This window comes from Coturnix japonica, chromosome Z, assembly GCF_001577835.2.
Source record: "Coturnix japonica isolate 7356 chromosome Z, Coturnix japonica 2.1, whole genome shotgun sequence".
NCBI lineage: Eukaryota > Metazoa > Chordata > Aves > Galliformes > Phasianidae > Coturnix > Coturnix japonica.
The window spans coordinates 55,652,592-55,677,653 of record NC_029547.1 but is presented as its reverse complement, the minus strand read 5'-3'; the positions used below and the strand labels follow the sequence as shown (position 1 = coordinate 55,677,653).

At 39.0% G+C, this 25,062-nt stretch overlaps 1 protein-coding gene across 1 annotated transcript in view; it reads right to left on the bottom strand.

The window, feature by feature from the left end:
* The window catches only part of EDIL3 (EGF like repeats and discoidin domains 3), a 98,370-nt gene extending 88,475 nt beyond the window's left edge, over positions 1 to 9,895 (bottom strand). The window contains exons 1-3 of the mRNA XM_015849756.2: positions 9,888 to 9,895; positions 5,403 to 5,461; positions 530 to 533 (exon numbers count right to left, since the gene is read on the bottom strand). Coding sequence (XP_015705242.2) covers positions 530 to 533; positions 5,403 to 5,461; positions 9,888 to 9,895 — 71 coding nt within the window. The remainder of the gene's footprint in view (positions 1 to 529; positions 534 to 5,402; positions 5,462 to 9,887) is intronic.
* Positions 9,896 to 25,062: the final 15,167 nt, after the last annotated feature.

Below are 25,062 nucleotides of genomic sequence, written 5' to 3'. Positions count from 1 at the left end.
TGGAACTACATGATCCTTGAGGTCCCTTCCAACCCGGGTAATTCTGTGATTCTGTGATTCTGTATGCAGGTTTGTGGCTTTATGAGCACAGTGTTTCAGAAAGGTACAGTAAGCCTGGGCTGGCCCACACACAGCTCCTGCTGCGTGGTATACCTTTCCTTTCACTCTTTGTGGCGAACTGTGTGATTATTTAGTACGCTGAATTACACAAAACCACAAAATTTTCTCCTCTGTCAACACACCAGCTTCCAGCTAAACCTAGTGCAGGGCTTGGGATGAGCAGCAGACACCTCAACCTCTGGCTGGTTGATGAATAAATAAATACACTGCTGAGTGAATCTGCAGCCCACACCTTCCTCTACTGCCATGTCTCTTTGCTTGATGCTGCCTTCTTATTCTGGAAGTGCTTTCTGAGTTGAGCTCCCCTGCAGAGAGCTGAGAGTGGAGATGCACAAACGGCAAGACCCAATGGCTGCTAGGCCTGGTGAGTCCCACAGGCCCCTCATTGCCAGCAGCAACAGTTTTCTACTGGCCTGTAGAATCAAAAACAAAACAGACCACTGAAACTTCAAACTCTTCTATTTCTCATAGTTCTGTCATGTATTTTTTATTCTATTCTATATTGTTTTAATTTGGTTATTGTATTTTATTCCTTTAATGCAGAGAAAAAATGCTAGCCTTTCAGGTCTTCACCCTGCAAGGGGCAAAGTGGAAACTGCCTATTAATCACCTGTCCTTTTGCAAGAATTCATACAGTTCCCAGCTTGTGGCTGAACCTCATGTCCATGTAAAGTATAGAGAAGTTATTCTTTCTTGCTGTAGTCATCTTCCCATCTTCTAGGAAACCAGGCTGGTCAAGCTCAGTTAAGAATTTATAGGAATTTTCTTGGGAGTACGTATGAAATATTACTCAATTAAAATAAAAAATTGACTGATATCAAACTCATTTAAAGTTTAGTGTAACATATTAAATTTGTGAGGAAAATTCAAAATTTGAGGAGGGCTTAAATCCAAACATATTTTGCTACATAAATCCATGGTCAGAATGCCCAGATCAGTGTTTATTTATTTCCTATGTGAACCACTACAATCACTCTGTAATAACTAGTGATATTTTTTACTGTGACCTCACTTAGGTAATGTAAAAGTTTTAGTTTAAATTTGTTCATGTTTTCATCTGAAATGAAAATAGTTCTGTAGTGAAATATGATGGAACATGTACTGCTTTTCATACATGAAGTAAAAGCAAAACTCTGGTGATTTTTAAGTATAATGTGCTTAATTCTTGTTATGTATTTGATAATTTCTGTAGATGTTGAAGTTAGTTAAACAGTTAAAGTTAGGGATAGTTAAATTTAGAATAATACATTCCATGTGTATAATCTGCATTTGCTCAGGAATGTTCCAACAATTCACAAATACAAAGGTGTACAGAGCAAAATCTAGAAGAGCGGATGACATTTTTTATTGAAATGTGTGTTGTTTTACATCTTGCACTGGGAGTTGTTCTGGATTGCCTTTGCAGGCAATTAGAAAACTGAAAGCTCCTGTGACATTTTGTATTACATATACACTGGTCATCTGGGTGTAAATATTTCCTTCTAAACTTTACTTACACACTAGTACCAAATTTCTAAGTAGGTGTTAGACTGTCTCCAGAGCAACTTTGATATGTGCCATCATAGGCTATAGGACATGAACATCTAGCAAGTCTCACCTTCCCGAGGATGGCTTTGCATATCTACTGAATATTCTGTTGCTTTCACAGATACTTCATTTGCTACATATCTTAACACTCCTGCTTTGTCTTATGTAAGGGCAAAACTTGGAGCTGCATTATAAAATGTGTGCAGAGACTGAAACAGAGGCAGTAGGCAGCTGATTTTAACTTACACCTAAACATGGTATTCAAATGTTAATTGGGTGAATAAATCTTGTTCATTTTACAGACATGAAAATGTCAGTAGAATAAAACTGGTTATCACAGAATAATAGTCTCTGACACTTAATAAATGCTAAGGTGTAGCTACTTATTGAAAGTATACCCAAATATCCTATTGCTGTTTGTCGAAAACAAATATTCAGGAAAAAAACTGCTTGTTTTCCAAATGGTTGGCACTAAAACCTTGGCATAATCCTAACTATAAGCCTGCTGCAACAATGCAGCCATTTAGGTTACTGAAGGGCAGTGTTTTTTAATCTCTTTTACCCGAGTGTTGTTTTACATAATTACTTTAACTTTACAAATTGCAATCTAGAGAGTAAGTTGTTGCTTTCAGGTGACAGAGAATGAAGATAAGAGTATTTACGTTAGTTTTCAGAACTCAGAATAGTTTTATACACACATCCAGTTAGGACCTTGAGCTATGCTGTTCAGGAGTTTTGAGGCCAGAAGTGGCCTCACATTTTGATGTGATTGTTTCCCTCTCCCTCCAGAGAATCAGTATTTTTGTATTTACTTTTGCTGCTCTGTACTAAAGATATAGAATGCATAAGTAACTGTGTTAACTGTGGGTGGTGTTTCCCTTTTCCACTTCTATAGATGGAAGACCTTTAACTCTGGATGAAATATGGAAAAGTGTTCATCTGTGCTACCAGGCTCGCCTGCAGGAAGGACCGTGGGACACTATTACACAGCAGGTGAGAAGCCACTAGTCCTTTACACAATTGATGAATGCAATATGTGCCCAAATCCTCACTGGTCTTCTTTCTCTCCTGTATGCAAACAAAAGTCTTATTGAGGTACTTTTTGAGCCACTTAACCAACAACATTTTCAGACCTTGATTTTGAAGAATTCACCATTTAAAACTTAATGTGGCAATATCTCTCATTACAAATATATTACCAAAGCCAGTCATGAAATGTTTTGGTGATTTCTGTGTAATCATGGATTTGGGTAAATAAAAAAGTAGTTTTACTTACCTGTGTTTTGTCTAGTAATGCAATATTTCCCAGATCATCTGTTAATAAAGTTACTAAAAAGTCTGTATAATTTTTTATTTTAAGAAAACTTGCAATTCCTAGGATAGAAGGAGAAAAAAATTCTCTCTCAATCAAATAATATGTTATTCCTGACAACTGTGCTTAAGAATCAGTGGTTAATAAATACTGTGTTTTACAAGAGGAAACAGATTAGTGAACTCTTCTATCACTGCCTTGTTTTAGAGCTATTCAAATCACTTTTATTTGAAGTGGTCTTGAAGTCACTAGACTGTTTCAGCAATTTATACCATATTCCTGGAGTTGCATGGTGGCTGTCTTGAAAACTGTCTCATTTGTGCGTAGGAAAAGTGACATATGGCTCAGAGCTGAGCTGGTTGCTCCAAGCCTGCAGAGCAAGTTTGGACAAAGAGTGGAGTCTCTCCAATTGTGAAGTTTTTTGTCATCAGAGGAAGATATTGATGCCTCTATTCCTTTACTGCTTCAATCATTGGCTTCTTGATCTTAGCTCTTTTCAGGTACACAGGTTTCTTGATGCAGCAGCTGGCACAACTGGAATGTAACCTCAGCTGAGGTCTACGGGTGTTCCCATAATTCAACTAATACAACTTAATTACTGTTTGTAAATGGTACTCAATCATGGGAACACAAGCAACATTCATGTTTTTGCAGCCACAGACTATTATATGTATTATAATGCCTCCCTGGGAATCTCACAGGCATTGGTTATCCAGTGTTCACCGTGCATTTCTGAATTCTAATTGTGAGTTTGCAGACTCTCTTAATAGATGCTTTTAAATAAAGTGCTAATTACCCAGTTTGTCTACTGCAGGATGAAGAAAACTAGATTTTAATAAAATAATATGCTAGCAGGTAGCTGCCTATCTTTACAAGAAAGTTTTATAGTTCAGATTGTGAAGTTTTGTGATTCATAGCTGAAGTGTAAGATTTGTAGCTAAATGATCATTGTTTCTGCATAGAGAGGCAGAGGATTCAATTAACTTTGCCTTCATTGAGTGCATCTTCTTGCATTTCTGGTAGATAGAGACCAGTAACCCTACAGTCAGATGTTAGGAATCATTCAGTGTTATCATCTCTAGTATTTCCCAGTGGAGTTGTTCTTGTCTGTGGATAGTTTATATTCCCACATGCAAAAATGTGTAGAAGTATCTGCTGTGTGCACTTTAGAGGTTTTTTTGACTTCTGTACACTCTTCCAGAATCCTCTATGGCCCAAAGCCACTTTCACATTCAATAGAAAGTGATTTTTTTCTTACTGTTTGATGCAAAGTGCTGCAAGAACCTACAACCTTGTATAAGTAATAAATCATAATGCAGTGCTACTGTGAGGAAAGTGTAAGGAATATGTTTGAAATGTGTAAAACCAGAGCAATGGGATCCAAAAGGAAAACCAGAAAACTCCCGCCTCAAGATTACTCTTAATGAACAGTAAGGTAAAACTGTCCTGCATCTTATAACTAGAGATGTGTATGAGGCTTATGAATATGTGTTTTATGGATGGTAAAATGTATGGTGTGCTGAAACTCTTGAGTTGGTGACACTTTTCCAGGGGCAGTTCAGACTATGAGTCCAGTGACAAACAGAAATTAGGATATGAGAAAGAATATTTCAGAGAAATTATTAGTTTTACAGCAAAATACTTTTGAACATAACACATCAAGGCATTATTCCATTAAATAAGGACACTGCGGACTAAGTTAAACCATTTCTTCTAGAATAATACAGACTGAGCCTCAAGCATGATGTTGGAACTGCTGGCAGGTAGAAAATGGAGACGATGAGATCCTTAAGCAGTTCTACTAAACATGTAGTTTAGAATTACCTTTTTTCCCCCTACATCTTTTGTACATATATCTTCTCCCTGAAAGCTATGTACCTGTGGCTTAAGGTTGTTGAATTTCACTGTTTTGAGTGAGGTAAGCCTGCTTCACATCAGTATTGAACAGGGTTGGTAAGCCCCAGCTGTGTTCCTGGGTTGAAAATGTGCTTCTTTGCATGTTTGTGAGAGAGAGCCTCTGGGAAAGCAGCTTTAAGGGGTCTGTAGTTTTAATTTTAGATGAGAGCAGAAAGGCACCAGGCAGTGAGGATGCATTCACTCGTGGTCATTCAGTCTAGTGATCAGAATGTGAAGGGAATGCATGGTTCTCAGTACATTCCTGGCAGAGTTGGAGGGGAGGGAAAGCACTGGCACTATTTGCAGTGCCAGCATAGTAGCATTATAAATGCCAGCAACTGCTGATATAACGCTTCCCCTTGTAAATTGAGAGATACGCATGCCAGATTGTATATAAGACAACAGTGAAAATCAGAGAATTGTCACAGAAATTATAAAAGATGCTTTAAGCGATTGCCTGCAAGGCTCAGATCAAAACAAGTTAGGTCTGCAAGAAAAAATGTGTTTTTTGCCCTCAAGTGGGTCAGGGTTTTGAACTGAAATACACAGTTTCTCTTCTCTTCTGCATTTCTGCTGACCCATTTTGTTATGTGGGTTATGCTTTGCCTGCAGGGACGTGGATCATATAATGCAAGTCACTGGGCAAAATCACCAAAACAAGCTTGAAATCTCAGAACACGTGAACAGCAGAGAAAGAACATTTGGGGTTTTGCTCCTGAACAGAACAAAAAATTCAGAATTTTACAAGCAGTTCACCATTAGGAAAAAAATGAACAAAAGACTGTCATTGGATAATATTACTTAACATTTAACCCTTGATTTAAAGGGTTGGTAGGTTAGGGGGGAAATAGTTATGCTGCCATTTATAAATCACAGATCCACAAGTGTCAACTGAGCATTAGGTACTTGTGTTCTGTGTCTTTTATGTGATGTGCATACTCTTGCCTTTCATAACTGGGACCTGAAGTGGAATGCTGCCTAAGCTCTGAAGAGTTCAGGTGTTTAGCACCTACATTGCCTATGCAGTTAAAAACAGATTTTAGGTAAAACCTGAACTTTTTTTGTTACCTTTGATTACCATTGGAAAGTCACATTCATTTTCAAGGAAAATACCTTCAGATGTTTTTACTGACTAGATGATTTTTATTGCAGAAAGCAGAAATCATCTAGTTACCTTCTCATAAATAAATTAGTATGATAAGGTTGCATACTATTTTATAATGATAATTGATAAATGGTGATGATTTAATTGCACTTCCTCTAGTAATAATCTTAAAATGTTCAAATGAAGTTCCTATGATTGGCTTTCTTGTGAGTTAAATCTCCCTGGAGTCTTCAGTCATCCCTTTTCTACATCCGGAGATAACTTGCTTTAGCTGTTTTAAATAATACAAATCAATTATAACACACAGCTGTTTAACAAAACTTCTAAATGTTGCTACAGGTCTCTGTGGGTATTTCCTGATGGTTTATAATGACATCAATTTAGCACACCTGGTAAGATCTGTGTGAGCTGGAAGTAGCTTAATTCTGCAATGACAGGAAAATTAAGGAGTATTTATGGTTACTGTTGCATTTTAGAACCCTTGCCAACTGTGATTTTAGCTTCTTTTTATGAAGAGTCAGAAATGGAATTGCAGACATTGCATGTCTGTGTCCCGAATAGTTTTCTTGTAACTTGGTGAGTGCTTTTGAGGATATCCTGTATTAGTTATTACTCCTTATGTACTTTGAAAGAATGGCTCTTTGCCTTTGTGAATTAATAGTTGCTAGAAATGGGCTCTTCTGAAGAAGCTGCTTCTGATGTAACTTTTCATGAAGTACAAACAAAATAGCTTTCCTTAGCTGCCCTGCAGCTGGTTTATTCTGTTCCAAGGGAATTATGATGAAATCCCAGCCCTACATCCTCCTTGTCAGTATCCTAGGGGACCTTTTGGACTTCTCAGGCTTCTAGCCCTATTTTTCTTCCCTGGTTGCATAGCATTTCAAAAGTACTTATTAAGCCAGCTATATATTGGCTTTTAGAATGAATAAGAGATATAAATGTTCAAGAGGGTGGACTGGGGGGAAACGGACATATCAGAAGAGAGGTTGAAAACAGATTGATGGTCCTGAAGAGATTTCATTTCATAGTAGAGTACAAAACAAGAAACATTCTGTATAGCTTTGAGTAACTGGATCAAGCTAAAGGAAATTTAAGGTAAATGTTAATAGTCTATGCAAAGTCTATATAAGTAAAAGTCTATACAAAGGAGTGAAGAAACAAGTCACCATGGTAATGCATGCCAGCAAGATGTGTTTCTCTCACATATGCTCTGATATTTAGCAGAGAAATCCAGTATCGTTTTAGGTAGATACGTAGTGGCATTGTATATAAAAGCTCCAACCTAATGGTCCTCCTTTATGTAAGCCAACATCAGACCCACCATATGAAAATCGAGGTACCAGGGGCATCCAAAGTTGGCAGAATTCCAAAAGTGACATGGTGCAATGTTAAATGATGAGACGATTTAAAAGAAAAAAGACCTGTAAGTGTAGGAGAAACTAACAAGACCCAGCAGTGGAGAGCAAAGAACAGAAAAGAAGCAAGGGGGAGATAACCTTATTGTTCAAGTATACAGGCTTTACCATGGGAAATGTATAGTTTACCAACCAGGAATTTATATAACAGAGATAACTAAATGTAAGTTCATTTAAGAAGGCTATATTTTATCTTCTGTCACTTTGGAAATCTCCCCTCATGTGAATGGAAGATGTGCAGCAATTAAAAGTGACTACATAGTTACAGCCAGCCCATAAGCATTGATGAATGTCAAGTTCTGTCTTCTATTTTTACACACTTGCTTTTCTAACTTATGGCCCACTGATGCATACAATTACCTATTAATAGTGAACTATAAAGACTTATTTATTTCCCAGACACCTTCTAGAAGTTGTTATGAAATACTGGAATATTTATTGGGTTGGGCCGTAGGTGAAGGCAGTATTCATTTCCATCTTGTCTTTGTCCCGACAGGTGTTTATAAAACTGTGTCCAGGATAGAACAGCTTCAGTAGCGGAAAGTGAAATGTTCCCACCTCAAAATACTACGTAAGTTGGTAGTGAATGGTTCTCCTAGGAAAAGCAAGTGGAAAAGAAAGCTGAATCTAGGTCTCTTGCATTTCAGATTAGTTCTCTACTTGCTTGTAGAGTCAAGTGGGGTAAAAACAACCATCTCTTCTTCCTATCTGAAACGTTCTATGGGAGACCAGGTTTGGTAGGCTTGCCAGCCTCTGTTATTTTTTTTTTTTTTGTGTGTCTGTTTTGAAGCAAACAAGATAATTTTAAAAGCTGCTGAATATATCTGATCACAGTCAGGAACAAGTATCACCAAAAGTGTTCTTAGAAAAACTGTGAGTGTTATGTTGTCATAAACCCTGACCATCCTCTAAGAAACCAATAAGCACAATCAAGTGTATGAGCTAAAGCTTAATCAATGTGTAGTGATGACAGAATATAAAATCAAACATCCAAGGATAGAACTCGAATTGCATTATAATGGGAGGCTGAGCAATTGAAAAACTGCCCAATAAACGAGAATGAAAGCTTGGTGACTTGAAGGTCCTGTAGAAACAGTCTAAAAAACTAATCTGTGACTCGGGGTCTGAAGGATTATAAAAGTTACAGACTGTGTGCTCCCTCCCTCCTTCTCCATACCATGCCAGTTTTTACTAAAAACAGTTCAGACTCAGTGTATCTATTATCAAAATTTGAATTCAAAATCTGTGTGCATGTCCCTAGGCATGCGAGTGGACAAATTTCATGTATCGTATATTGATTTGATCTTTTGCTTGTTTTAGTGCTTTGGAAATGCCCCAGAAAGAAAGACATCGGCAGCATTGGGATGCTGACTGTAAATGCAGTAACTGGTGAGGTCTGATGCAGGCCTGGATTTCAGTACTGTAGAAACTCACATTGTCTGTCAGCCTGAATTATGCTCTCAGATGGGTACAAAAGACACTGAGATTCCTTAGAAGTTTCCAGTGGATACATTAATATGGAAGTATCTTTCCTGTGACATTGCAAAAAAGATTAATCTAGTGGTCTAGCTTACCATAGAATCATTAAGGTTCAAAATATCACTAAGATCTTCCAGTCCAACCATCCACCTGTCACCACAGTGCCTACAAACAAGGTCCATAAATGCCAAATCTGCTTTTCTTAAACACCTCCTGGGACAGTGACCGTACCACCTCCCTGGGCAGCCTGTTACAATACCTCACCACTCTTTCTGAGAATAATTTTTTCCTAATATCCAGCCTGAACCTCCCCTGGTGCAACCTGAGGCCATTCCCTCTTGTCCTGTCACTGTTACCTTGGAGGTCAATCCCCACCTTGCCACAACTTCCTTTCAGGCAGTTGAAGAGGATGACATAGTCTCTCCTGAGCTTCCTCTTTTCCAGACTTTAACAATCCCTTTTCGCTCAGCCACTCCTCATAAGATCTGTGCTCCAGACCCCTCACAGCTCCATGGCTCAATTTCATGAACGCATCTTCCTTAAAAGGTTGTTTCTCCTTTGGTATGTCCCTGCTGTTCTGTAATCTTGAATAAATTCCTAAGAAAGGAAGATCATTGTTGTCTATGTGATGGTCTGTTAAAAGATCTTCCACCGTGTTTCAAGCGTTAGCTTAAAAGCTCACCTTGTATAACCCATAAATAGAAACCAATGCTAGTTAAGGAAGGCTGGTGGTGATTCTACTGTTTTTCTTCTGTGTTGTTCATGCATCGTTAGTTTCAGACTGTTCAGCTCTTTTTTGATTCTTCACCTGCAAATGATCAAAGCTGTTGGCATTTACTAATAACACCTCTGCTACATAAAGGGATTTTAGCAGCTCTGTCCCACGAATTACTGATCTTATGTTTCAGGGTCATAAGTAAGAAGGAATTTTCTTACTTCTGACTATATATTTATTTGTCAGTTTCATCTGAATCATGTGTTTTTCTTCTGTCATTTGATACTTAGCAGGTAGTTGTAATGTCATCTCTCTTACATGTCCATTCTGTCATATAAAAAGAAGCTTTCCAAACCTAAACTTTCAAGAACAGCAGAGAACTGCAGTATTTTTCCAGTGTCTGTGCTTTTTCAATATGTAGTTAAGTATCTGAAAGACATATTCTTTATAGTACTTCAATAATCCTGTCCATTACATCACTTAATTTATAGCAGTGTTAACAGAAAAATCAATAAACATTATTTCTAAAATGGCAGGGATGTTAATGGTGTGATTTAGAAAAGGAAAAGGATTCAAAACTCTGAGCAGAGCACATTGATATAGTGTTGTAGAGGCACATCTTGCTGAAACTGTGGTAGGGAGGATTTAAATCATTATGGCTCAGTCATCTTGAAAAATGTGTGTAGGTAGCTATTCTTAGACATACAAATCTTTCTTGCCATATTGTGGGATTTTGCTAAGTGGGGGAGGCTGTATAAAGTATATCTTAACAGAAGGTTGCTAAGATTGCTCTTAAATCATTTTGAGTCATATCAACAGTTGCTATGGATCCCCTGCTAATATTTTTGGAAAATTATTAGTACAACATCCTGAGGAAAGAGAATATTACCAGCATGGATTGGAAGGTTGTTTCAAAGGGAAAAAATCCAAGAATGGAGAAGAGGGGTTAATACTTACTTAACACTAAAAGTTTCTGTGATAAATTGAAATTGTGTGGCTGAAAACAAGGAACAGTAATGTACAATCTAGCAAGTAGGTTTTGTTTAAAAATTAAGCATTAATTAATAATGCATAGTCACAATGATTCAAGTTTCTTCCAGTAAGACTTTATGGATATAAACCTAGTCTGACTAATTTCGTAGGAGGTAAAGACCAAATGGTAGACTAGTACTAAATGGTGTAACATAACAAAGAGGCTTAGCTGATAATGTTCATATAGAAATAAAAAGTAGTAGGAGGATCCTGGCCAATGGCCAAGGTACAGTTCAGGATAGCCTTTCAAGCCCTAGTGCTGAGGCCTAGTACTTGAATCCTCATTGTTCTTGTGTAGAAAAATTGTGTCAGTGCTACGTGTTGTATTTGCAGTTTCTCTGGTAACAGGAATTCCACAGATATTCTCTGGTAGAGATTTCTTCAGAGAGATGCAATGGCATATTTTCTATCTGGTCTGACATTACTCATTGTGAGGAGTCTTCCCCTTGCAGCAGACCTGTATGGATCCAGCAGTTCATTACTGGAATGAAGGTGATTACTGAATGTTCCCCTCCTATTGAATGCTTTTATGAAAAATTTTAAAACACATGGCAACACTGATTGCACAGTATGAGAGACGTGGTTGTCATATATGTCACATTCAATTAAACTCCATGTGAAAGACAGCTGGCATGGTCATAGAACTGCTGTAAACTTTGTAAGAATGTCCAATTTTGTTTCTACAGCACACAGGCTTTTGGTCAAGCCCTTCTGCGGATTTTAATTTTTTAAAAATTATTATTAATAAAGCTCCTAAATTGCTATTTCAAATGTAATTTAGGTGTTTATACCTAAGCACCTGTGCTCTCAAGTTTTGGAAGCAGATGCTATCAGTGGTTTGGAAGCATTTAGAGAAATTCATGGAACCACTTGTCCATAAATGGCTACAAAATTACCTCACACACACTAATACAACAAACATGCTGAAGCTGTACAAGGGGGATGAACCACAGAGAAGGATCAAACGTGTGTTTTTCTAAAATAATCTTTCCAACTGCTCCTGTCAGACACAAGATATGTTGCTAGATGGACCAATCCAGTAAGGCGCTTCTTGCATTCTTAAGGCAGTCTGAACTTCAGTAAAGATAATGAAATCATAAAAGGAGATGGGTGTTCTCCATAGAGTCAGAATTGTTAATGAAACTGCATGGAAACTCCAAAGCTCACAATGTCAACTGATGGCTCTTAAAGCTGAAAGTTGATTGGAGCCCTGCTAAGGCTCTCCTTTTTGTATATTGCATTCTGGCTGCATTGCAGCATAATTCAAGAACAAGGGGATATACCACACAAAATGCCCTTGCAAAATGGGAGCTATGACTCCTAAAGAAAAGGTGAGTTCACACTTGCATAAGCTTTTGGTCTCAGGAGAGAGTCTGGTGTTTCACTTGTGCTGTCACAGAAACTGGACCCTTTATTTCCTCCTTGTATCTGATATAGTTAAATTAGCATCCTGCTGCCTTGCTGCAGCAGAATTTTGCTTTCCATTAATTATCAGTGATAAAGAAGAGGTGGAAATATTTGCCATCACATTTGGTAGCTGCAGTATTTCAAGCTCAAAATTCCAATGGAGCCTCTCTTCCCAACATCTTTTTGTCCAGGAACTCCTGGAACTATAAAGTAAATCCTTTAGGGGTGCATTTGTCAAATGCTACTACGGATTATTATTTTTTTAATGTACCATTTTTTAATCAGGGTGGGAAATCTGTCCCCTGTATCTTTTCCATACTTCCACAGCTTGCTGGATCTTCCAGCTTTGCGCCTTAGTTGAATCTCTTAACTTAAGAACAGATTTTAAATAGTAATTAATTAAGACTATATGCCACATAACTAAAATTGTGACAACTGAATTAATCTCATTTTGGCAAGCATGGAAGAAGAATCATCTGTTTATTTTCTTGGAGAAATGGCTGAGATGCCATTTCTTGACAATGTAATTATGGACCTGCCAATTTTCAGCTATAGAGGTTTTTTAAAGAATCCTAAATGCAAGTTACATGCTTGTGAGAAGTTTAGGCTTTGAAAACATAGTTTTGTCTGAGCGTCATCTAGTGCTTTGATTCCAATTGCTCTTAAATTTAATAATGAAAGCCTCGTTTTACATATGTAAGTATTAACAGTGTTGTCTATTCTTGATATATGTTATGCTTGTCTTAGGTATGCCTTCCAAGTGTATTGTGTTAGATATTAAATAAGATACTAAATTTATATATTAACTGCAAAAAGGATCATCACCTCATCACTCTGTAATTGCTTAGGTGAACTGATTTCAGGAATGAAACATACCAGATCTTGGCTATCTAATTAGTTATTACATTTTTCTAATTCTCTGCTCTTAAAATATTACAGTAATTTGTTAACTCTGCACAAAAGGTACTCATACACATCAGATCTTATGGAATTTCTGTTGTTACCACTGCTGTTAGTTACAGAAAACACTACATGGAGATGCTGTTTATCCTTTGAATACACCTGAAGTAGAAAAGACCTAAGATGTTAAGTTATCTGAAGAAAAAGTTCCTATTTAAACTCATTTCCACAAGCTGCCCTTGAAAACACTAATTTTGGATAACAGGCTTTGTCTGTGACTTTTTCATTTGTGCTGTGCTTTAGACAAGAGAAGCAAAAAGCTTAAAAGATTGCGGACAGAAGTGCCATTCTGGTTTGGGATACACTCTGATAGATCTGATAGCTTTAAAAACAGAAGAGCTAGATTGATGTGTTTGTAACATTTGACTGCAGACATTTTCAAGTGTCACATTCAGCAGAAGCTACAGCTGTCAACACAAGTAGCAGTACGTTAGCAATATGGAGATGACGTGTGCGTGGAACATGGTGGTCAGATCTCTGTCCAAAACAAGAGAATAATTTTCTTGTAAAATGTAGACAAAAAGCTGCATTTGGACTTAATGTCATTAGCAGAGTTTTAGGTATTGTTTATGGAAAAAAGCACTGTCAGTTTGTGCCATGAAGTGTTTTGTTTGTTCAGAACCAGATTTTCCACCTTCTTGGCCACGGTGGATTCAAAGCAGCAGGTTCAAAGTGGTAGGTGTGCTTCATCTCACAGAATTTCTGTCTGTATTAAGTAACATCATGTATTTGTGCAGTGGAATCCGCCAAACCAACTCCATTTTCCTTAAGAAAAATCTTCGCAGTTTGATGAATTGCTTTTTCAGCTTTGACTTTAAACTTGATGCAAAAAGAAAGCTTCGTTGGCTGTGTAGGGTTTGTAGTATAAAAGGATTAATGTAAACTTGCCACTGGAGTTAGCTGATACGTCTTTAGAGATACACAGGGAACACATCTATTAAATCATGAGGACAATTTCAACTGCTCTTCTGCAAAGAGCTTGAGAATAAATCAGAATCCCTCTGGAGGCTTCTCCAAAAAGTGATTCAGTAATTGCAGAAACTTGCTTTTTTTTGGTTTAGTTTTCACTTTTTTATTTCATTGGAGTCCTTAGCTAGCCTGTAGTTTTCCCTAGCTCAGTATCAGTGCAGATTTATTTTGTTTATCTCAGAAAATGCAGGAGAACAGGGATAGCTGCACTTTTATAGTTATTCTTTAGCAGTCTTTAAAGACAGAAGTAGGTTGTTTAATCTCCAGCAGGCTTAGCAGTAGGAGTGCTTCTCTGGGTTTTACTGCAAAGTTACAGAAACTCTCCTCAGTTATATCAGGAGGATGACTTGGCTTCTGTTTGTAAATTGAACTCAAGGTGACTAAATATGTTACCCATCCCAGGTAATAATAAACTGTATCCCATGCCCCTAAGATATAAAGAGCTTTTGATATGTATATATATATATTGATCTAACAGGTATTAACAGCAATCACATTTCTTATTATCATTTCTCTGTAACCAATACCAATCCTATTACTTAAACATTATTTTTATGAAGTGGCTGCATTAATAGCAACGTTGTGACCCATGTCAGTAGAATGGAAAAGTGCTATACAGTTAGTATCCTAACAGCTTTATTGCTACGATTTGCACCTTCTAAGTAAGTGATAAAAGATCCTGGTGTAATTGCATTTCCATAATGCTGCTTCTGCAACACAGCAGTAGCATAGTAATGGAATTTCTGTTGTAGTATTTGCATTATTAGAGGAAAAACTTGTGTAAGAAGAAGGAAACAGTAGGAGAGAAACATTTGGAACGTTTTTCATCTGACAGCTGTTGCTGTCCTGTTGTCTTTGCACCATTGCTGGTTCTTGTAATCACAGTGTGCATATGGCTTGAAGTTCCCATAGCCCTCTTTCATGAGGGTTTGTTGCTTGTTACTTGCTTTTTTGTAGCTGAACTGGGGCAGATGTGTAACTGGAGCATGAAGTCTTCTTTTGACCTCAAGTTCAACACATGTTAGGTTACACATGTGTACAGTTATTGTTCTGCTTGTGGGACATGTGTTTAGTCTGAAAAGCAGAATTTTATTACTGTTTCTCTGAATGAAAGGAATTTGATTTTATTGACACGTAAGTTACTATTGGCATATATAAAATCAAGGAATGAAAAAGGAGTTTGTGAATTCGAGGGCATGCAACTTCTTTATTCATCGTGTCATTATTCCTGTACCCCTAAATGGAAGAGATTTTAGGGTCATGATTTATTAATTCTACCGTCTTTCTGACCTCATAACTCCAATTGCAAACACTGCTGGGAAGATACCTGAAAACAATTGGTTCTGGCTTGTTTGGTAAGGTATCCCACGTGGAAGTTCTGACACCCCTTAGTGAGTTATTTTTGTAAAGTGACATCATGCAAACTAGATCTGGGCAGAGGTAGTTCAGGCACAAATCCCTTGCACTATCGTAAATGGCCATAAAAGTTATGATGTATGCTCAGGGGCAGGTTAATGTAGCACTGGAGAAAATAGAAGCCATTACTACTGGACAATCTCCAGCTATGACACAGAAGATAAATGGTGCTGTTACAACAGATGTACTGACAACAAAATACCTGCTGGCTGGCGAGGAGAAGAGCAGAGCATAGTACAGCTACCTACAGGCAATTACCTGAAGTAATGTTTATTTTTAACTTAAATCTTACATGGATAGTATTTCCTACATGCACTGCTAGATAAAGTGACATAATCCAATCTAGAGGAAGTTTTGTGTTTTATTCTACTTGCAGTTACGAACTACCCAATTTTTGCCAGTGTTCAGATTCATGTCTACAATTTCACTGTGTTACAGGAACTGCACAGACAGAAGATGAAGCTTACACCTTCACTCCTCATAACCTTGTGAGGGAAATCCAGTTGTGTTAGTAAATAGTGACAGAGTGGGTGAAGGACAGTCATGGAGCCTTTGTGTTCCTGACAGACTTAGAGAGCAGACCTTCCTACAACACTGACAAAAAGCTGCTTCTGAAACAGAGGTGTTTTTCAGTCTCTGGAAGCCTGTAGTGCTTGTCTTCATCATTATTGCCAAGAGCTCAGGCATACTACCTAACATAACCCTCAGTGAAAGAAAGTTAAGTTTGCTAGTTTGACCTCATAGTCCAGTAAGCTCACCCCAGCTGCAGGGATGGTTCTAGCTCCTCAGCTAACAAATTGGAAGTTGTCACACTGCTCAGTCACTATCAGTCTTCAGTGGCATCCTTAAGCAAAGCCACATTCATCACCAAACTACTGGGGAAATATTTCACATCTCTCTTCCATCTCTCTTATGTGGTTTCATATGAGAGAACTGAGCAAACAGATACAGAAATGGGTGCAGATCATCCTTTTGGGTCATTTGTGAAGTTACCTAGTAAAGGCAGATTCCTGCAGAGAGTACACTTGGCAATGATTTGAGTTTTCACATTCACTGGAGCTAGTTGCTCCCTGTAATAATCTGTTTCCCCATTAAAGTTGGTTTGGACTCAGAGATACACAGATGTGTGGTGGACTGCAGTGCCTACTGCTGAGCAGTGTTACACATCAGTGCAGGGATAGGTGCAAGAAGATAAAGTTGCAGATTTCAGAAAAACTGCCCAGGTATCGCTGTCCAGAAGAGTTGAGAGCAAACTCTAAATGGGTTCTTTCTATACAGTGCCAGTGACTAATTGTGAGAATTGACTTGAAAGTCACAGGCATAGTAAAAGGCACTGCTATATGACTGATAAAAAATGAGAACACTGTTTGTTATTTGAAGTGATCTGTGTGTGTAAAACTTTGGTAGGATTTAACAGGTGCCCAGAAGAGGCTAACTGCAGGCTAGTGTTGCTGTCCTAGCATCTTACTCAGAAAACTATTTCATCTGCACATTTCCTACATTTCCTGACAGAGCACTTTGCACCTAAACTACTTCTGGGTTGACAAGCCACTGCCCTTAGTTCTGGGCACATCTGCAGCCACCACCACCAGGGCACTAATTAATGCCGATTGGCCTGTGTGAAGCCAGACAGTTGCATATACAGCCATCATATAAGAATGAATTCTAGCCACTGCCAGATCAGGCTGAATCTGAACTGGTGACCTGACAATAAAAAGGCTTTGTAGCTTGATATCCATTCTGAAATCATTCAGAGCTTTGATAACTCTTGCATTTTTTATTTATTTATTTTTTTTGGGGGCAGCTGTCTGGTAGTTCTTCTTCAGAGCTGCTGTGTCAGTCATTTAACCATGAGTATACATTAAGCCTCATGGGAGTCCATTATGTACAGGATTTGAAATTCACAATTGGACTGAACCAGATCTGGTGCTCTCAGAATGTTCTCCCTGACCACTCAGCAGCTCTTCTCCTTGCCTCAGCCATTTCCCTTTTTAGAGACTCCTGATAATGGGCCTTGGCTTGATATTTCTTCTAATCTCTTCTCCTTTTGTGTTTTTCCTGTCAGACATGCAGTGTGTGATGAATCTGTATCTTCCAGGCTTTGAACAGTTCTGAACAACGTGCCATTCTTGCAGTTTCATTCCTCTTATTTAGGGTGGGAAAAATAAACTGATGCAATAAGCTTATTGAAAAATTTGCACTTTAGACACGACTGTTTACTTGACATTATGCCTATGGACTTTCTTGCTGAAAGATCTGTGCAGCAATAAACTTTTCTGAGTTCATGGACACTTCATTGTTGACATTAAAAATTATGTGTATTGTAGCAAGATTCAGACCACTCTGGCACTTCTGCATGAAGCAACCCGTGAAAAGTTGACAGATATGGGAGAGATGGGAGGAGGAGGATTTGACTAAACCAAACCAAGTATTCTCAGAGCCTTCGTCACATGCTCATATGTCATATGTTTACACTAAAGATAGGACCAAGGATTTTACCCTCTTGGAAAACTGGGTAGCAACACACTCTGCTTTTTTATATGGACATCTAATTGTTAGAGTTGGGGAATTCTTCAGTCTCACTATGTCATCTTCTAAGAAGAGGAAAAACTAAAAGAGAAATGCAGAACATACGGTTAATCAGTTATTTTAAGAAATTACCTCTGGCCTCCCTTTGTCACTCATTGGTAGTTGGTTCAACCAAGAAGTGGGAGGGGATAGAATGAAATACCATGTCACAGAATGGCTGGGATTGACCTTAGGCTCAATATTCAGCTTTGAAAATTTATGCTTTTTTTCCGAGATTATACTTTAGAGGTATAAACTGATTTAAGCTAGCAGATAATTTGAATGGATTTTTTAATTAAAACTGTAAAGATTTCTCAATGGAAAAAAGCATCAGTTCACTGTTACCAACAGCAGATGGTAGCATTAATGCATGCATTATCTTCTTGCACTGCAGTGTAAAAACACAGCCTTCTGAACATTATTTTTATGTGTTCTGAAGCTTTTGGGAAGTTTTTGAAGTTCTCTTAGAAACAAAGATGATGGCTCTTCATGAGAGTGTTCTCAGCATGAGAAACAACTGCCCTTTAACTGAAAGAGACAATATGGGATATACCCTCTTTGCAGAAGATGACAGGCCAGGATTTGTTTTCTGTTGTAAGCAAGGAGTTGGAGAAGGAGTTTTTACCATGCAGCAAGAAGCCTTGATGAGCCTCCTTTCTTCAGTGCAGGCAGTGCAGTCACAAAATGCAGTCACAGAACCGGGGAACTTTATTTCCTAGACAAAGGAAATAAATATTCTTGGAGCATTAAATTTGTGTCTTTGCCCAGGGTCAGTTGCCCATCACACTCTTGTTGGTATCTGCTGAGGCCACGGTGAGCAGCCCTGTGCTGCCAGCCAGGCTTGTGTCACAGAGGACACAGTGTAGAGGTGATGATCCTGCTGTTCAGTCCAGGTGGTCTGTGCCTGGTTCCCTCCTGGCCCTGGCTGTGCGTGGTGCTTTGAAGCTCGGGCAGATGGTCATGCACATTGTGCTCAGTTGTACACAGGCTATCCTTAGCCCATGTGTATGACGTCTTCATTATCTGGGATCACCCCCTAGCTGTTCCCTGCTGTCCTGTGTTAAGTGCTTACACCCTTGCTGAGTGTGAGGGTGAGGTTGAATTTGTTTATTGTGGCGGAAAGCGGTAACGGTGACCTCAGCAGCATTAAGGAAAATCAGTTCCCCAGAGCATGGTGCATGCAGACAGTTAGATGTGCTCATCTCCTGGTATCACTGGTGTAAAAGCAGATGTGAGATCACTGTTACAGCCAGGGACTGAGTGCAAGCTTGCTTAATTCAGAACACATACTCAGAGTGAGTGGCTGTTGGAGAAGAAAGAGGAAATGTTATGGAACACTGGGCTGTGTTGTCAGCAGCTCCCTGCGCTGTGTGAAGTTAGAAAGGAACACAGGAAGTATTACTGTGGGGAGTGTGTCTGACTTAACTAAAAATCACAAAATGATTTTTTCCTCAGGATAATTTTGATTCGGCTTCCTGACAGACAATGACAGTTCAGGACATTTTTCTGTAGTATAGACTAAATGAGGATATGCCATCTAGTGGAAGCTAAAGCCACTTTCATGGCTCTTCCTCCTTGCTTCCCCTTACAAGCTCCACATTAAACTGTTTACTGCCCAGAAGAAGTTTGACAGGGCTTTATGTTAAAGAGATTTTCCATGGAGCAGCTTTGTTTTATATATTACATGTGATCAAATACAATAGTTTTGCCTATGCTTGCATTGGACAAATACTGATACAATAACTTGCGCTGCTTTTGGAATCTTTTACATTTGAATTAAAACTGTGGCTTAGTGTACTTGGTGGTTTTATTTCTGTTTTTAGGTAAGATAATGTAGTGTAGGTAAAATAATTGATTTGTTAATGACTTAGTAGAAAAACAATGTGGGTTAAATTCTGAAAAGGGAAAATTGCATCAAATGAACCCTCCTACATCTTTTTCAAATGCAGATGACATGTTCTGTTTTCTTTCTGTATAATAAAACAACTGACATTATTTCTTAGGAGCACCCCTTACTGGGACAGCCATTTTTCGTTCTACACCCCTGCCGGACTAATGAGTTCATGTGTTCTATACTGGCCGGTTCACAAAAAGACAACAGGTGAGAAACACGACTGTGCTTTGCAAGGTGTATGTGCTGTAGATAAAGTAAGTCAGCTGGGAAGTGGGCATGGGCAGAACAGCTTCCTTGGTCCAAATGGAAGGGGATTCTGTATTGTCACTTCACTGCTGAAAATGATAACATGCTTGATACTGCTCAAGTGAAGGAGTAGCCCCATTTTAAAATACCTTATTACTGTCAGCTGTATCTGTATCGCAGGAAAAAAACTGAGTAAGATCTTCATGGATTATGTATGTCTTTTTTTTCTAGACACAGAAATTACATTGTATTGTGGCTAAGTACAGTAGGCCCAGTTGTGGGTCTAAATCTACCCCTGAGTTACGCAAAGCTAGGACCCGAAGAGAATACAAATGCTGAAACTGATTGAAATTTTGTGGAAGGTAAGAGAAAGTTACATCATCTCCATCACCCTTCTCACATCATCCTCCAAAATTGTAAGAAAATTAGATAACTGATGAAAATATTATCTTTGCTTTTGGAGCTCTTTGAAAAAAAATTATCTTTGCCTTTGGAGCCTTTGTTCATTTCATTTAGGACTCAGATTTTGGTATTTTGCTTACACAACCGCCTTGTTACCTTTCATGTTTTGCAATGGAAATTTGTGCTGAGAGATATGTGTTTGGCACATTGCTGTGACCCTTCCTAACTGTCAGAACTTTCCTGAGAGGGAGGTATCTCTCAGGTGTATAGGAGCATTTTGTGGCAGACCTTCCAGCTCATGGTTGATGGTGCCATCCATCAAAACTCTGCTTCACTAATTTGAATTTCATCCCTTCTCTTTTTCCTGTTTGATGTCTCCACTTCAGACCCCTGAGCTTGAAGACAGGTGATACAACCATGTAGTAAAGCTACTGAAGACTTTTCTAGAGAAGAAACAGACTAAAGTCATTCTGTGTGATTGGTAAGCAGTACAGCACTGAAAGATGACTGTTCATGGCTCTTTCTTTGACAAGCACTTGTCTAGTTACAGGTGAAGCCATAAGTGTTGGCTGCAGTTGTGATGGCAACTCCCAAACACCACCAACACTTGTTTTCCCTTGTGACAGCACTGACCCTCTGAAGTCGTTCATTTTCTTCCTTTGCTTTACCATGGTTATGGGCTTAACAGGGCTTCACACAAATGCACAAGCCTGCGGTTCCTGGATGCAGAGTTGAAATGCTTTGTTTGTGTCTACGTGCTTTCACATGCACAGTGTGTGAGAATATGTACAGAAAGGACTTGAATAATGTGGTTTAAGATTGTAGCAATCAGTGTATGGGACTACATTGCCTAGGGAACACGTTCTCCAGCATAACCTGATACACTGACCCTCTTATGCGGCATTATACACGTAAAATATCCAAATCTCAGGGCTGAATAAAACTAAGAAGATGTTCTATATGTCATGTTTAAGAAAGCAAAGTGGATCAGGACTCCATGAACAGAGAGTATTCATATTGTTAGTAAGCAGGTACGGTTCTGGAGTTCATGGTGCCTAATGCTTTCCTGTGAGAACATCAGGCTTTTACCTGCCTCGGTGCCTCTGAAGGAAGCTTTGCCATACCCTAAGGGAGTAACTGTTGTAGTCAATTAGTATTTAGCATTGTTCTAGTAGTTGTTTATGTTTAGTCCCTATCCTGTAGTCTTTGCACAAGCCTCCCCTGACAGCTGTTGAAGTTTGAGCAAGTAGGAATCACATAGTAGTGCAGTCACTGAGAAACAGATGTAACTTCTGTACAAGCCATCTTGGATTCCTTCCCAGTCACGTTTATGTGTAATATAAAACAGACCACTAGTCCTAAGCAGGATGGAATTGAAAATCTTACTTTTTATGTTCAGCAGTATCTAACGTATGCCACACCAGGGCTGGAAATGTAAGATACAGTAGTTCTCAAATAGTTTTTTATTTTTTTCTTCTTGATATTGTGATTGGTTGCATATTTTAAACTTGCATCATATGTTTTTAGTGGATTGAAATAAAGCCTTTGAAATTTCATTGGTGCAGTATTGTTTTGCAAACCCCTTGAAATTAATAATGAAACCACCTCATTTATTCGGGGTCATACCAACCAGAAAAGGTATTTTTTCCATGTAAGATTTGTAAAATATGGACTTCCATTGATGTACCACGGCAGCATCTACATTATCTTTCTTAACACTTTTGGTAACATGTGCTTGATGGTTACATCCTTAGCCCGTTTTAAAACTTAAGATTTGTATAGAAGGAAAAACAAAAAGCAGATGACAGCAGTTGTAAAATGTGTTAAACGTTCATCCCTATTCTGTCATCTTCATCTGCAGTGCAGTAGAACAAAAGGGTGAAAGCAATCAGCTGCTCTCAGCTGCTTCACATTGCTGGCCAGCTCTGCTGCCTCTGTCCAGCACATTGGTACATCCACTCTGTGCAGGCAAGCCCTTTGGACCTTTGTTCCCAGGTCCAAAGAATTAGTTCCCAGGTCTGAGAATTAGCCTTGGGTACTGTTATTTCCATGAAGGTCTGAATTAGATCGTGCCGTCCTTATGATCTGTGAAGTGGAAAGGACCAATGGAATTTTTCATACCACAAACACTGAATGCTGCATCAGTGTACCTGAGGATCACTTGCGCTCATTTTCCTGTATCATCACAGATGTCACTTGGTACTGTGCTGATGATAAATTACTTATAAGAAATTACACCATTAAGGAATATGAAGAAAAGATGTAATCCCGAATACAGAATGGTATTGAAACAACTTGCAGATGTCATTTTAGTATTTATGTTTCCAAATACCAGACAAGAGCTGTTACTTGATAAAGGAAATGAGAAGAGCCTGGAACACCCTTGAATATTGTTTTCAGTAGTAATCATTAAACCTTAAGAAGATTCAACTGCCAAATTGTTGTTCTGCAGAGTTTGTAAGCATAGTTTCATAAATCAGCTTTTGCTGTTTCTGCCTCAAAAGCAGAAACTATGGTACAGTACTACTATTTGAAACAGGCTCTGAGCAGTTCGGTTCCTTCATTACCATTGCCAAGACTGATTATTTGAAGTATGTTAAGTATTATCTGTGAGATGCTGTTGGTTGGACAGTGTGCTCTTCGACATCTTTATCAGTGATGTGGAAAGATTGAGTGTACCCTCAACAAGTCTGCAGATCACACCAAACTGTGTGGTGCAGTTGATATGACAGAAGGAAGAGATGACATCCAAGGGGACTTGAACAGGCCTGAAAAAGTGAGCCCATGGAAACGTAATGAGGCTTGAAATGTTTTGCACTTCAGTTGCAGTGATGTCAAATATGCATACAGTCTGGGAGAAGAACTTGAAAGTAGTCTTGCTGATTAGGACTTGAGGGTTCTTGTGGACAAAAAGTAGGGCATGAACCAACAGTGCAGTGCTTACAGCCTAGAAGGTCAGCTGCATCCTGGGCTGTATCAATGGGGGTGGCCAGAAGGGAGGGGATTGACCCTCTCTACTCTGCTGTTGTGAGGTCCCATTTGCAGAACTACATCCAGACCTGGGGCCTCTGCACAAGAAAGATGTGGAGCTTCTGGAGCAAGTCTGGAGGAAGGCCATGAAGATGACCAGAGGGCTGGAGAACCTCTCCCAGTAGGGAATTCTAAGGAGCTGAACTTGTTCAACCTGGAGAAGGCTCTGGGGGGAGACCTCACTGTGGCCTTCCAGTATTTGAAGGGAGCTCATGATCATGAGAGAGATGGACTTTTTACACTGTTTAATAGTGACAGGACAAGAGCGAATGGCTTTAAAATAAAAGAGAGGAGGTTTGGGTTAGATGTTAGGAAGAAATCCTTTATGCAGAGGCAGTGAGACCCTGGCATAGTCTGCCCAGAGAAGCTGTGGGTGCCCCCCATCCCTGGAGGATCTCAAGGCCAGGTTGGATATGTCCCTGGACAGTGTTACCTGGTGGGTGGCAACCTGCCCATTGCAGAGGGTTGAAACTGGGTGGGCTTTAATGTCGCTTCCAACCCAAACCATTCCAAGATACGACATATTTTCTTTGACATGAAAGAATTCTCTTCAGCCTTTTCTTTCCACATTAATTTATCACTTGTAAACAAAACTGAAGATTATTTGGACAGAATTTTGCAATTGTACTACACTGAAGATTTCCTGTCAGAGAAACCCCAGACACTTGCTAATGGATGGCTTCAACCAGCAGGGTACTGCTCTGTCAGTGTCCTGACAGTCACACTCCAGCTTCCACACATCCTCTGCTGGTAATCACTCTACCTCCTCCATATCTTATAACCACACATTCACTTGGCTGCAAAGTCATAGTTCTTCCCAGTTTCTGAAGCAGTCTCTCTCTTCCTTCCTGCTGATAAAACCTCTCCAAATTCCTCTGCAGTGCCTTGACCCTGTTCCCAGCTAGCTGGATGCAATGATGATAATACAAAGCATGAAGTGGATAAGCAAACTGACAGTTCCCTGCCCTGCTACAATTCTTAACCTTTTAACATCATAAACAACTAAGGAACAGAGCAGTATCATCTCCAGAGTCAATGTTGCCCTGAAATTTGCCCAGAATACCACCAAACAAAAATTCATTAATTAGTACAAATGCTCTAAGCTTAGACTGAGAGACAAATACAGGCTAACCTAAACATTTGGGATTAAGGTGAGCTATCATCATGTTTAACAACCCACCTTCTAATGGCTTGAATGGATGTAGGCATCTAACTCCCCACTTGCATCTGTGCCTCAGTAACTTACAGGATGCAGATATTGCATACATATAGAAATCCTGTTTTATTTCAAAATCAGGTTAACTTCTACCATATTTAGTTGTTTCATTTAGCAAATCTGTTGAAGGCTTTTAGATCTGGACGTGGGTTTTGATTTGCTCAGTCATTCATCCTTGCTAATCTGGGAAGACATGTTGAGGACCATGGCTTCTGGGGTCTTCTTTTAAGGGAACCAACTCATACCTGCCCTTAGTTAGAAGAATCAGCAAGAAAAATGAATTCTGTGTGTTCAGCTAAGCCAAAAAACATGCTCTGCTTTGAAATGCAGTTCCAACCTACATAATTCCTCAT